General features: G+C 38.4%; 1 protein-coding gene across 1 annotated transcript in view; it reads left to right on the top strand.

Annotated features, from left to right (window-relative positions):
• Slc35f1 (solute carrier family 35 member F1) overlaps nucleotides 1–14,361 on the top strand; it is a 414,651-nt gene extending 400,290 nt beyond the window's left edge. The window contains exon 8 of the mRNA XM_034523723.2: nucleotides 12,244–14,361. Coding sequence (XP_034379614.1) covers nucleotides 12,244–12,468 — 225 coding nt within the window. The 3' untranslated portion in view covers nucleotides 12,469–14,361. The remainder of the gene's footprint in view (nucleotides 1–12,243) is intronic.
• Nucleotides 14,362–15,610: the final 1,249 nt, after the last annotated feature.

The raw sequence follows: 15,610 nt of genomic DNA, 5'->3' as shown, positions 1-15,610 counted from the left end.
AGAATCCAGATTTAATAATCTACAGCATCCCCATGATATCTTTTAACTGCCTGTAACCCCTCTCCCAGGGGTTTAATGCTGCCTTCACACTTCTGAGGACACTGCATGCATGTGGTACATAAATATATATTCAGACAAAACATCCAAATACTCAAAATAATAAAATGAAAAATATTTCATAGGTATAAGAGGTTTATTGATGTCTGAGCTAGGCCTTCAGTGTGTGTCTCCTGTAAGATAAACTGGTGACATATATAACTTTGCAACCCATAAGTATCTATGACCTCCTCCCAATTTTATTGGTCAGAACTCATCTCCATAGCCACATGGAAGTTGAGAAATATAGTCAAGCCATTTATGTAATAAGGGGGAAAATGGGTTTAGTGACAAAACATCCATTTTCTACCACATTAAAATTTTCTATTTACCAAATACTGTGGAAAGAATAGAAAAGTTGGGGACAAATTGTAAAGCATTCCCACAATGACAGAGAGAAGTCAAAGTTCCTTCTACATGTGTCTGTTATAAACTCCACATCATAAAGATATTTCAAACTCATCACACCAGAACAAACTGTGAGGGAAAACAGCCAGGTCAGAGGCATTATAGATTAAAGAAAAGCTTGCATTTAGATTACATATAGCAGACAATAAACAGCTAGGTGTCCCCTGAGTGGATACAAGAGGCATGCTTATCACCGGAGTGTGTGGTCTGGCTCTACCCTACATGCTGAGATGCCTAAATTTCACAGTGAACCTGTGAATGTATCAGCATAATAGCTTCCCAAACGCTTGGGTTAAAGGTGTGTACTGCTATACTTGCCAAAAAATTTTCAAATGTGACAATATAACAATATATGAACCATGATATCCAAACAGAGATCTAATAAAGGTTGACATTTTGAAGCAGTAATGAGAAGAAGCAATGATTGAGGAGATCTGTGATATGAACATATCACCTTTATACTGGTGAAAATCTCAGATACTACTAAGAATGCTGTAACATGTGGCTTACATTAATGTTTAAGTAAAGGCTAAATGTTAGCTTGAGGGCTGTGACAATAAGGGTCAAGGTTTCTCATCCAGGTCACAGATCTCTCTGCATTAGAGCAGATCTCTGGGTAAGAGTCTTTCGTGTGTTACTGGGACATGGTGACAGGTGTCTGTAAACCCAGTAGCTCAGAAGCAGAAGGAAGAGAAGTGTAGAGTTTGCGATTAGCTGAGCAGCACAGAGAACTTTGTGATTTGTTGCTGTTACAACAGCCTTGAGCAGAAGCTATTTCTCTTAGTATTAGTTTCCCCATTAGAAAAATGAGCTGTTTTATTTCATAAGAATAATTGCAAGAAGCTAATGAAATGGTATAATCCTTCAGCATCAGGACCCAATTACTTCTGCAAAATGTGTTCTTAATAAGGACTTTAAAAAGTAAAAAACATGCAGAAGCTGTTACAGAGTTCCTTGTATTCTAACCATGCAGGCCTCTTTTCAAAGCTATTTGACATTATTTTAATCCCATAGAGTGCCTTTCCAGTATTTGCTTTCTTGGTGGCATCTAAGGCATGTTGCTTTATAATCAGGATTGAGAGGGATGTCTTGAACTTAATCATTTATGGGTTTCCTTTTATGTAAAGGAATGAAAGAGAACCAACGTAAACCAGCCACCCTGAGCTAAGATGGGAGAGAAGAAACATTAAAGTTGTATCTTACACCAAATAAAGAACTGTTGGGGATTCAGGGTATACAGATACAGGAAGAGCATTCTAAACTGATTTCTCATATTTGTAGTGCAACCCAGGAGCTATGATATCAAGCAATTATCACATGCATACATTAAAAAGAGAGACCATTATCCACATAGACTAATTCAGCAGTAAAGATCCTTTCATATACACTGTAATTCCCATATCTTTCAGAGAGAGAAAAAGAGAGAGGGAGAGATGGGAGAGGGGAAGAAAGACAGACAGACAGACAGACAGACAGATACAAAGACAGACAGAAAAACAAAAAATCAGACAAATAGTTACATATATATGTATATATATTCATACACACACATATATATACATATATGTGTGTATGTATATATACATATGTACATATGTGTATATATATACATATATGTGTATATGTATATACATATATGTATACATATATGTGTATATGTATATGTATACATATATATGTGTATATATATGTATACATATATAAAAATGCATATATATGTATATACATATACATATACATATACATATACATATATACATATACATATACATATATGTATACATGTATATGCATATATACATATACATGTACATATATGTATATACATATACATACATATTTGTATATGTATATATACATATGTATATATGTATAAATACATGTATACATATATATACATATATGCATATACATGTATATATACATATATACATATATACATATATACATATATATACATATGTATGTATATATATGTATATATGTATATAAATATACACATGTATATATACACACACACTATATATATACATATATACATATATATATATATTGTTCATAAATGTCAAATTTAGAAGATACCTATAGATTCTAAGAGAAAAATATCTAGTACTACTAGTAGTAAAACATATAATTCCACTTGAATTTTGGTCTTAAGGAATTAAGTAATTCTATTGTTATAGTAGTTCCAAAAGTCAATTTAAAAGGCAACAATTCTGTCAGTGTTATTCAATGTCTCACATTATTACAATACTCCAGAGATTTTAAAGATTTTACAGTGCTATGCAATCCAATAATTATGGCCCTGTAAGATTTTATTGACATAATACAAGCTTCTGCACCGAGGGCTAATACCCAGAGCCTATACATGAGTATCTTTGGTTTTTGACAGCTTCATGCCAAAAATTTTTTCTCATAAATTACTTTTCCATTTATTTTATTCTCCTGTCCTTCCTGCTACTATCAGACACAGGAAAGCAAGGGAAGATAGAATCCCAGAGCAGCTAGAGGAGAAAGCTATGTGTTAGTTTGTCAGGAGCTCTTCTCCTCCAGCCATTATCCTAATATCTCTTAGTGCTAGCTCATTTTTTTAAGTTGAGGAAGAATGGCTTCCATATTCATCAATAATTCATACAGATATTAAATGAAAGCTGAGTCCTCTCATTGTTCAGTAGCGGTGTGTATTGTGCCTACAAGCTGGAGCACAAAGAATGAAGGAACACGACTGTAATATACTCCACTAAGCAGGAAGATGCCAAGTAAATGAGGGAGAACAGATTTTAGCCAAGGGTCAGGGTCTCCAGGCACTATGTCATCTGTCACTGCTAAACCTTCCAGTATGTGGCATTTCTGCAGCATCAGGGCACTTATGTTCTCTAATGGACTTGAGGCAGTATACAAGAAATAGTTCAGAAGCAGGTGACTGTAGTTTTGTTTACTAAGATCTGCATGGCTAATTTAACAAGCTTTGTTGTTCTCCTTTGACTGTCATTTTCAGGCTATAGGAAGGCTATAAATTACATAATGCAAAAGCTTTATGGAATAAATATAGGTAGGAATTATACCCTGAAGGACACACAGCTTGTACTAACAATATGAAAGATAAACGTAAATCCTGGATGATTAAAACAAATAACATCTTATATTGGAGAATAAATACACTGTGAAAAAGGCACCAAAGGATCATACTTGGCCTCCAGAGGTTTAATCAGTAAAATTCTTTCCTTGCAAGTATAAAGACCGGAGTTCAATGTCAGCACTAGCAAGCAGAGATGGGCCGAGATACCTGAGGCTCACTGGCCAGCCAGCCTAGCCTATTTGGTGAGTTCTAGACTAGTAAAAGACCCTGCTGTGTCAAAAAAGAAATGAGGATAGCTCCTAAATAATGACACCTAAAGTTTTCCTCTGATTCCCATGTACACATCCTTGTGCATGCATACACATGCATGCATGAGCACACAGATACACACACACATGCACACACATGCACACATACACACATGCTCACAGACAGAGAATCATACTTCCTAGAAACAGCCACTTTTGGTAATTAAGATTCAGTATTAACCTCTCTCCTTTTTATCTTCCACTTTTCATCTGCCTTCCTTTAAAATGGATTCTCTTTTCCCACCACCACGAGTCCCAACCACACGACTCATCTAGACCACATACTTATGTCTTGATCTTCTTCCTCCTCATCCTTTTTCTCCTCATCCTCCTATAGTTCATCTTCCAACAGCAAGCAGAGTGATCCTTTTCAGTGATAGGGATTTTTCTTTCTCATTGCATTTTGAGAAAAACATAAATCCTTGGCTTCTAAACATTGCCCCTGCCTATGGCTCCAACATCCACCCCAAATTATCCCATTCTTTATAGTCTTTCTCTTAGAAAAGAGGATATAATAAAAATTTCCTTATGGGTCATTAAAAATGAGAACGGGGAAGTGTAACTGAGTCACCATCAAGTACTAGACATGACCAACACGGGATGTCCTTTAGCTATGGAGACCCTGTGCTCCTTGGGAACTCTGTTCTCAATGTCCCTCTTTCTGGGTGTTCTTCCTCTAGATTCTATTGAGGATACACCTCTGGTCCTTCTTAATGCTTTCCTATACTACAAATCTATCCCTAGAACTTACTTTCAGTCTTTGGAAACTTGAGTTCTACTCACTCTGCTTATCATCATTATCCAAGCAACGGGACAGTAGGAACTCAGTTGTGTTTATTGAACAGATGAGTTGGCAGAGAGTGTCCAGGATCTTAGCTCATAGTTAATGCTTAATAGTTGAGTGAATGACTAATTACCAACACTCTTCATTGCATACAGCCACTGACATAGACTACCTCAAATATGGTGGCTTATAAACAACAGAAACATAATTCTCTCACAGTTTAGATGCCAGGAGTCTAAACAGAATATTACTGACCAAAGATTAGGTTCAAGGGAGCCTCATACTCTCCTAGGGCTCTGGGTGACAATCTGTTCCCATCTAGCTTCTGTGGCTGTATTGTTTATCAGTGGGTCATCATCTTTACCCTTCAGATGATACAAACTATCATTCCAGAGGGTTTGAGTCACTGGAGTCCTGTATAGATAGGATTGTTGGAGTCTTTCATCACAGGATTAAAGTGCCATCCAAGGTGACCTATATCCCAGAAACTTTCCACCTGTGTTTAGGTGTCACAGCAGTCGGGATTAATCTCTGAGCCAGGAGCTCCCTTCCTTTCCTGTTGATTCAAAAGCAGGAGTACAAAGTGGCCATGTGACAATATCAATTTCCAGTTCAATGTGATCACTGTTCTATTTCCTGAGAAGAGCTTGCTTCTCCTGGAACTAAAACTTCTGCCAGCGGATCAGCAGGTCAAGTAATGAGCAGCGACACTTCTGTGTCTATCCTTTGATCCCACTGAAGTGGAACAGGTGATCTTTGGGATGCGTGACCTGCCACACGTATTTACAAACAAAATAGACTTCAAATTTTTTCACACATGGTCTTCTTCTAAATTACTCCATCTCTGCGTGCATCTATTGCTGTTATGAGGGAAAAAGATGTGTTGTGATACAAGAACTCCAGTGATGTGAGGGGACTGCTAAGTGCATCCCTACACAAATGTAATCCCATCTTGACTGTGGGATGTGATAGTAACAAGGGTTCATGGAAAAGTTACGTAAGTGAGCCATTGAGCAGCCTTGGTTTAAACTGAGCTCATAATTAAATATTTTCATGGAGAAAGCCTCTTGACTACTATAGTCTTTTTTACTGGACTCTAGGAAATGGGAATCTGCATGAATGAAGCTTTCTATCAATTCATCGAGTCAAGTGGGAATGTCTGTTTGTCATATAAAAGATAATGGCAGAAATCCGTTTTTAGTTCTCTGTTGCTGCACTCATGTGTGAAATTACCCACAGGGGAGGACATTTGCTTGTAAAGGAACTTTATTGGAATTGGCTGTACAAACTATAATACCAAATGAATTGGTCTTACAAACCAAACCAATGGCCTCATAAACCAAACAGGAACTACAATGAAGACGAAGACTTGCCACAGATGACAATGCTACACATCCAAAGAATCTAAGAACCTCAAGGCCACTTCATTGCTTTCCGACAGCTTTGATTCCTAGAGAATGAATCATTTTTTCTGAATAGCAAATCTTAATGACACCTTGGTTTTTCAGTTTGGATAGACAACCCATTTGGCATTCTAACTAAGGTCCTTTCCTTTCTGCCTGATTATATTAGCATGGACTTTGGGTTTGAATTACCCAGTGATGGTATTTGAAGGGCATTAGGAGGAAGTATTTGTAGTATCTAGAAACACATGATTTTGGTGACCATCAGTAGATAGTGAGCAGTATCATGTTTGGTGTCTTTCAAGGTATTCATAAAAGAAAGGAGTATTATAATATCTAACTAGCAAGAGTTAGATCTTTTGTTTTTCTAACAAAAAGTAAGACAAAGGAAAGAGGGAAGATAAGGTGAGACACAACGGGATACAACTTGGGGAGTTGGAAAGTGTTTGAAAAAAGTTTTTCTATCACCAGGTCATCTATTCCCACTTAGTAAACCCAGAAGTCAAACTTTCATATTTTAATAGGCCTAATAATAACATTTTTTCAGTTTAATGCATTAGCACAATTAAACGGTCCCACACCAATATGTTTGTGTTTGTATTTCTCTTGAGTCTGGTCTGACTGGTTTCCTTGGCTCAAATATCAATTGGCACAGACCAGTGGTAGCAGATTAGGTCCAGGCAGAGCCTCTCATCAGATCACATCAAAACAGAGCTTCCAACATTCCCGGAACAGGCCACCAGACTCTTGTGCTCTGTATCCAAAAACTGCTCTTTGAGGCTAAACATGTGGTTTCCCAAGCCCACTAAGAAGCACATGACAGCAGGCTGGACTTGCATTGCTGAGCCGTCTTCTCCCACCAGCTCTAGAACACACAATGAGTTGGTTATTTCCCTTTAAAGTGAACATTTTCCACAAAGTGTCCACCTTCAATAACTGTAAAATAAGAGCTCCACAGAGTAAGGACTCCCATTTAGCTGGTCTCCACAGAAATGGCATCACATTCAACTAACACTCATGTTTACCATTGACATTTTGTTTTATTTAGCAACTGAAATGTGTTATAGAAATTTTTAATTTCAACCCAGGGTTTCTATCCCACTTTTAACCGTTTAGGTCCTGGATAAAAGACACGCACAACCTTATATTTATATTTATAATGGGCCTTAATCACTACAAGAGCTGGGCGTATATCTATCTTTTATGCTATTAGGTCTATTTCCTAGCCAATAATACTATTATATAATTTGCCATGTTTCATCTGGGCTGCTTTTAACTCAAATTAGCCAATCCACATGGCCATTGTTTTAAGATTTTTACCACATGGTAGCTTCTTCCTCCATTCACCTTATTCTCCCCAGACCTGGGAACCCTAAACCCTGCTTATCTTTCTTCTGCTCATCTACTGGCTGTTGGCATCTTTATTCACCAATCAGAAATAACACTGGGGCAAGGTTACATAGCATCACTTGGGTCTAGTCTCTAAGGCAACCAGGTCTTGGAGCCACATTTAACATTTTGGTACATAGAAAAGACCAAACCTCAAGAGAAATGTCTTTATTCCAGTGTTCATGATGGTGAATTTCTTACCCTCTGGGCTTCCTATAATCACTAGGCTTATCTGTGGCTGTGGCTTCACCTCCTCCTTCCCTTAGGAAGCCGTGGACTGTTTCCCACAATATCACCTTTCTCTTTGAGCTGGCTTTCCAACTTTCTTGTCAGCCTCTTCTTCCCAGTTCTTATTCTAATTCTCTCTCTCTTCTTTCTTTCTTCTTTCCATTCCTCCCCACTCTGCTTTTCTTAGAATACCACCTTTCTCTTACTATACCAACTGTTCTCATTCACAAAATTTCATGGTGGAAATTGATAATTCACTGTCTTACTCCAGAAATCCTTACATATTTCTAAACGTTCTCTGGAATTTTGCTATCTTTCTACTTGGGTAGGTCAATGTCTAATGAACTTGTGGGTTTGTTAAAATTCAACTTATGTGTCTAATGTCAAAATCAAGTGAAGATTTGGTCTGTTCTTAATGGTGTGATGAATGCCACATTATGTAAGGAGCAATCATGTCAGTATTCTAAACTTTGAATTTAATACCTAGATGTAGAGTTTTATAACCAGTCTTGCTGGCTACTCCATCATAAGGCCTTTCATTGTGCAATACTCAGGTATTTTCACCACACAATGTTTCCCAGACATTTCCCCAAAGACCCATCAAGATGTCAAAAAGCATCATCCAAGGATCACTACTGCTAACACAGAACACATCCTTCCTTTGCTTCTTCAAATTACATGGCAGATGAAATGCTGGCTTTCTGTCCTACCACACAACACTCAGGCTGCTAGTGGCCTCCATTGGCTAATGCGATGACCACTAAGTACACTTAGGCAGCCCTGTTTCTCAGTGGAGACAGGCTTCTCCCAGAAATGCACTTTGTCTGAAGTGCATTAAGCTCTGACCTCACTCAGTCCCAGGGACAGTCTTATTCTGCTTATAGAGCAGAAAGTAAGTACAGTTCTGCAATTAGTAAGTTAGGTACACAGACCACACAGAAGTTTTGTTTGCCTGATTGGCTTTTGAAACAAATGCTCTGTAAATGTGACATCCAGAACTTTGGATTATCCCATTAAGTACCTCATCAGAATTCTCATTATTATTTTTTAATAAGGCTAAAAAGACAGGAGAAAATGAAACATCTTGCCTTTTGGAAAACAAGTCAAATGTTTCTGTCACCATTTGTGATATCCAGTATTTACTCTGATTAATAACAATGTTTGCCAGTCTATTCCTTTTTGGGAGGAATGAAAACTCTCTCTACTATGTATTTATAAAACCTCTTGGGTGACTTCCAAGATGATCCTGTTATATGGTGTTACATGCTATCCATCTTGTGAGAAAACATTAGAATGAGTTCTATATGAATTAAGTAGAAATGAATTGGAAATACACTATGTGCTGTCATCCTGAAGCAATGCCCAAGAAAACAGCCAGTTGTAAATGCATGACAAAATCTTATAGTTTTACACCCTTATAAATGGTACAGCTACAACAGTTTCAATGAAAGTAATATGAATTGCATGTCTGTGGCAAGGTGGCTACTCCAAGTGCTTTATGTGTTTTTATCTAATTTGATCTTTAAACTGACCATGCACAATACGGCCATTGATTGATGTGGAAACTTGGACCTGAGAAGTACAAGAAATTTGACAAGAATCCCAGCTAGGAAGGGTTAGAGCTAAGACTTGAATTGAGTTTGAGGGTTAGAAGAGAGTGGTAACCACAAAGTGCCATTGTTGGCCTCCCTATTTTCAGGTCCATCAAGAGCAGTAAATACCTAAGTCCACAGAATGGTGTTTGCTTGAAACAAAAACATGCAAGCAGAGTAGCAAGAATCATTCATAAAATATTCAAAATGATGCTGATGTTAGGAGCAAAGCCATCTAGTGTGCAAAGGGCCAACTGAAGGATGTGGATTTCAGGAGGTGAGTCTGGAGATGAACAGACTTCCAGGGATCATGAAAACCAGCGCTGGGATGCTTGCTTTCTTTCCCCGATATTTAAAAATTGTCACTCAAAGAAGAAGGCGCATTTGTTTTCATTAAGAAACACCTAATTAATTATTTCAAGTTAATTAAGTGGATCTGCTCCAAGTTGAGTTTAGTATATAAATCCACATTCAGAAGTGTTGCCATCTGGCCAGAATGTGAAAAGTAAAGCGATTGGGGGAACAGAGCACTGTAGGAAGAAAATCAGAAAACAGCCTTTAGTCTTAGCTTCTTTGGTCCTGAGGACAGAAAAAGCTGGAAAGAAAGTACAGTGTAGCAAGACATTTAGCCACAAGGGTTATTTTTTTTTCTGTGTCATTTCCAAAATTGCCTTTCCCATGGTTGAACCAGCATCCCCTTAGCCCATTTACGATCACCATGAAACTTGTCTTCAAGCTCTCTGGATCACTTATTTGTCTTCTGTTCTTCCAGCTTCAGTGCATCTTTGTCTATTTACCACCTGGTACTTCTAGAAAAGTGTTCTCAACCTTCTTAATGCTGTGACCATTTAAAACAGTTCCTCATGTCATGGTAAACCCCAACCATAAAACTATTTTTTTTTGGTTGCTACCTCATAAATGTAATTTTGCTACTGTTATGAATCATAATGTAAATATCTAATATGTAGGATATGTGGCACGTGACCCCTGTGAACGGGTATTCAAGTAGCGAAGGGGTCACAAGCCGCAGGTTGAGAACAGCTGTTCTAAAATATGAGCTAAATCATACACAATGAATATAACATAGATCTTTTCTATCAGAAATGGAGGATGTGGTTGTTTTGGTTACTGTTTTATTACTGTAATAAGATACCATGGCCAAGGCAACATATAGAAGAAAGCATTTATTTGGGACTCACGGTTTTAGAGAGTGAGTCCATGATCATCATGGTGGACAGGAGGGCAGCAGGCAGGAAGACATGGCGCAGGAGCAGTTGCTGGGAACTCACACATCTTGAGACAACTTAGAAGTAGACAGAGCTAACTGAGTTTTTTGAAACCTCAAAGCGTGGTCCCAGTGACACACTTCCTCCAAGAAGGCCACACCTCCTAATCCTTCACAAATTGGGGACCAGGTATTCAAATATATGAGCCTATAGGGGGCATTCTCACTCAAACTACCACAGTGACCAATATTGGACGTAATTAAACCCATCTGTAATTGTGCTTTTCCACTCATCCTCTTTGTTCCCAAACTAATAGCTCGGAGACTTCTTATATATGAGTAAATGCCTAGCTAATTCCTTGACTTGTTCCCCAACTAGTTCATAGCTTAATTACCCATTTATTCTATTCTAACTCATACTATGTAGCTGGTCCTCAGTGTCACGTGACCATCTCCATCATCGTTGGAATACAATCTCCTTTCCTACATCCATCTCTATCTCAGAATCCTCTCTTTTACTGCCAGAACTCCCATCCCCTATTTCCTCATTGGCTATAAGAATTTTTATTGACAAGTGAAGCTTCCACACAGTGAACAGGAGATTCTCTCTATAACTGGGCTGATAGCAATTGACTGAAATAAGGATTGGTGTGCCCTAATTGTATTGTATTGTTTTGGTCTATATGTACTTCTGTTTCTCTATGGCCTATTAAGTCCTTGATGGTAAGAGCTAGGCTTACTTTTACAGTTCTATTTCCTTGGTATGTAGTTGCATGTTTTAGGCACGGAGGGCATTGTAACAAATCATGAAGGGGTGAGTGAGTAAATGAGTCAAGAATAAAGGAATGAGAAAATGAAAAAAAAAAACCAAGAAAATTGGCAATAATTATTTTTTTTTAACCTTATTCTCCCCTGATAAACTACCCAACATATCTCTGGAAGAAAGTTCAGGGTCATAACTTTTCAAAAGCATTCTTGATCTTATAAACTTATACAAACTACTCTTCCAACACACACACACACACACAGCAAAGCAACAAAACAAACAACAACAGCAAAACAATGAAAACCCTCTGAACTGACCATCAAATGACTTAGAAAGAACAGTAACACAGTACGTGTAATCCTGATTGGTTTGCTTTTTGATGACTAGGAGAGGAATGTTGTGTTTTACTGACTCTCCCTGTTCAAGGATAATCTTATCTTTCGGTGGTAGTTACTGAGGTCAATAACAGTTCTTACTGGAAAGACAAATCATGTCTGCTTTGGATTACTGAAACAAGTGCCCCGCCACTGCTGTCAGCGAGGCTTCTTTGCTGGTAGCTTCATTATGCCCTTCAATGAAATGTCTATATTTCTTTGAGGTTTAATGAGGCCACAGACAACCAACTCTTCACCGAATGATGTTGGTGATATTTTTTTTTTTTTTGCTTTGAATTTGATGTATTCTAATTTGTGCTTAACTAGCCTTCCCAAGCAATACAGGTATTCAGATGGGCATTTTAGGGACAATTAGCTAAATGTTCCTCTCATTAGCCACAAGGCCTAGAGGGAAAAAAAGACAAAGGGAATCAATAAGACAAAGCCAGTTTAGGAGAACATTCACTTTCCATTAAGAGTATCAGCTAGCTCATCAAGTTACATGTTCCTGTGCCAGCCAGCTTCTCAGGACATCATTAACCTGTCAGTGGCTACACTTTGGTGCTAAATCACCTTGCTTTTGTGTTTCAGTTTTCAGGTCTTTACCTCCTGTCTTTCTTCACCATCCTCATCGGGCTGGTGCTGTATTCCTCCACCTCTACATACATAGCCCAGGATCCACGAGTGTACAAGCAGTTTCGTAATCCTTCAGGACCTGTCGTGGACTTACCCAGCACCGCTCAGGTAGAGCCTTCAGTCACCTACACCAGCCTGGGCCAGGAGACAGAAGAAGAGCCCCATGTACGTGTGGCATAGGGAGAGACCTGCCCTGCCCACTGAGGACAACTCAGAGGCCATGTGTTTGCCCATCATCTCTGTATTGTACATAGAGAAAGGTATTTAGTAGGTGCAGTTTCACAGGTGGACCGCAAGGTAGCTTATCCTCCTTTCCTCAAAGGAAGAAGCTGGAGACCACTGGAGACGCAGGCTTCAATCCACCTGACTCAGAGAGAGGCTTTGATAGTATGTACCCTGACCCAGCCCGCACCCGTCCATTGATTACTGTGAAAATTTTTGAATCAAAAACAAGTATCATTGTTACTATGATCTTTATGATTAATTGTTACTGTTATTACACCGACTTTCAGAAGGTTTTTTATTCCTGATGGGAATTATTGCCAGACCCTCACCTACACAACATAAATCCCACTTTTCTATGGCAAGTCACTTTTTAAGAATCCTGCTTTTTGTTTGTTTGTTTGTTTGTTTGTTTGTTTGTTTTGCACAGACTATATGAGTGATGCATGCCACAGAAGCTTGCCCATCCTGGTGACCTTGTGGCTAATGGTTTCCTCTGTCACCTGTTGGATTGCCTGTTCGATGAGGATTTTGTGCTGTGACCCTTGTGGGGAGGGGAAACTGACCATATAATTCTCTATTCTAGGAATAGATATAAAACAAAGTTTAGCCATTTTATATTTCATTTTTGCTTATTCCAGGCCACTGACTCTCTGATGGCCCAGGAGATTCATCTAATCAAGCCCTGTGACTACATGATAGGGACTGCCCAATTTTTGTGGCTTAAAGAAACCCTAGAAATACGGGTTATGTTTAGGGTTATATGTTTTTAATTTCTTTTTCTGCCTTTCCCTATATTGCTCTCCTCTAAAATTAGTTTTTATTTTCATTTTTTCTTAATGGTGTCATGGAAATTAATCAAGACACTGGAAAAGCCATGGCCTCCACCCTCTTAGTTACATAGTACGTTTCTGGAAGTATGCCAACATGGAAATTATCTTTATTGTGGAGCCTCACTGTCATGCCACCTCTAAGAGTGGAGAACTCTAGTGTGGAGAAATCTCTGTTAGTAGCTCATGCTCTGGTCACTTAGTAATAAAGATGTCACCATTGAAAAATCTGGCAATTAGATAACACTCAATACCCACCACCTAACAGAATATAAGGAAAAGCAACTACTCACAAAGAATGCTACAGCATCCCAATAAAGCTAGATACATCACTAGTTTATTCAGTTCCATTGTCTTCAACAATGTTCTCTCTCTGTCTGTCTCTCTCTGTGTCTCTGTCTTCCTCTCTCTCTCTCTCTCTCTCTCTCTCTCTCTCTCTCTCTCTCTCTCTCACACACACACACACACACACACACACACACACACTGATCCAACCACATAAAATTAAGAAACACCACAGACTTTTATGATGTAGAAAAAACTTCATGTGTCAGCGTGGAAGTTCTCTGTAGCTTAGCTGACTTCAATATCATTCAAATGGATCCTTGATGGAGTTACAGCGTTTGTATAAATGTTTATGTAATTTGAGGCAATTCAAGTCAACATATTTTAAGCAAGCAAGCAAAACAAAACACTTGTAGGGGGCGGGGTGTCTCATAAAGACCAGATTGCAATGTAAGACCTCAGCAAGTCCTGAACATAGCAGGCAGAAGGTCTCGGGCTGTCTACCAGCAGGCCTCTAGCGTCTTTGCCCGCCTTCTTCTGTGAGGAGTCACGAGATCTGTTTTGATAAGTCTCATGAGAAAAACACATGTACAAAATAAGTAATGTGCTTGAACACTGTAACTCAGTTTTAATTTTTTCCCATTGAAAAATAGAACTTTTCCCTCTAAAGTATTGTTTAGTCCTGATGTAGGAAATAGAAAATAAAACTGTTTCCTGGTGTGCAGATTTCACATCAGTTCAACCCCTTTCAAAATAGGTTTTCTTTATCAGGGTGAGGTGGGCGGGGGCAAGAAAGGTTTGTGCTAAAGCCACACATCACATCATAATAACCTTGCCAACATCTGTTCTCTGCTACCTTTGAAGCCAATTAAATACCTTTCTCTGAATATTTTGTCCATTCAGATCTGAAGACCTTTAATGACTGTGGTTTTATTTTTATGTTTACATTCCTTTGGTTTGCATAATTTACTTGATTTATTGCATTTTTAGTATTTATTTTAAGCCAAATGTCTTTGTCTTTTTTGATTCATTTTTATGACACTAATTTGTAGACACGGTAATCTCCAATGAGAAAAAAAAGTGGCTGAAATTATTTCCAAGTCCATTCAGTAGGCTGGGAATAGTTTTAAAGTGACATTTTGAAAGGTTTTGCAATTAATTGATGGCTGAAGGTAGCCGTCTGGACCATTTTATAGGGTGTTTTAATTGACTCCATTGTATGGAAACCAAGTGTGAATATCAGGATGAACTCACTGTACACTTTTCGTTATCGAATGTCTTTGTGAGCAGACAGTAGTGCACCTGTGTTGGTTTATCTCCATTCATAAAGCTGGTAATGTTGGCTCATCCAAGACAAGGAGTTTAGGATTGACCCTTAAGGGAAAAAGACAAAAAGTTGCAAAGAACAATGTTTTCAATCTGAAAGCATTGGTGGTTTGAGAGCGGGGCGGGAAGTGGGAATAGGGTGATATTAACTGTAGCTGTTTTAGTTTCTGAGATTCTGTAACCTCAGTAGATACCACAAGAATTTTGGCATTTTAATCTACCACTCTTCTCACCTCAGTCAACGAGAACAGTCCTCTGTATGAAGTTGATGAGACGCAAACCATATCTCTCTTAAACCCTGCCAGAGATGAGTGGTGGTTTTCACTTTCTCAGTGGAGACTTGCACTGGGGACAGAACTTGCCTTGGTCAGACCTCCTCACGCCTTCGAACACATATCCAGGTAGACCAAGACGTGGACAACTTCACACCACTGTGTCCCATGAAAATATTTCAATGTTTAGTTTAGGTATTGCTAACTTGTGCTATTAACCTTCTGACAAGCTTGTAGTGTTGTTTGTTTGGCATTTATTTTTGATTTGTAACCATTTAGTAGTCCCCAGCTAGCTATCAGTGCAGATTTTACCCCATGGGTAGGAGTCTATCTTCATACCACATAATGAAGCACACTAATCCTGACAACACAATGGAAAATATGAAC

The sequence above is a fragment of the Arvicanthis niloticus genome, chromosome 20 (assembly GCF_011762505.2).
Source record: "Arvicanthis niloticus isolate mArvNil1 chromosome 20, mArvNil1.pat.X, whole genome shotgun sequence".
Taxonomy (NCBI): domain Eukaryota; kingdom Metazoa; phylum Chordata; class Mammalia; order Rodentia; family Muridae; genus Arvicanthis; species Arvicanthis niloticus.
This window is presented reverse-complemented; position numbering and strand designations above follow the sequence as displayed.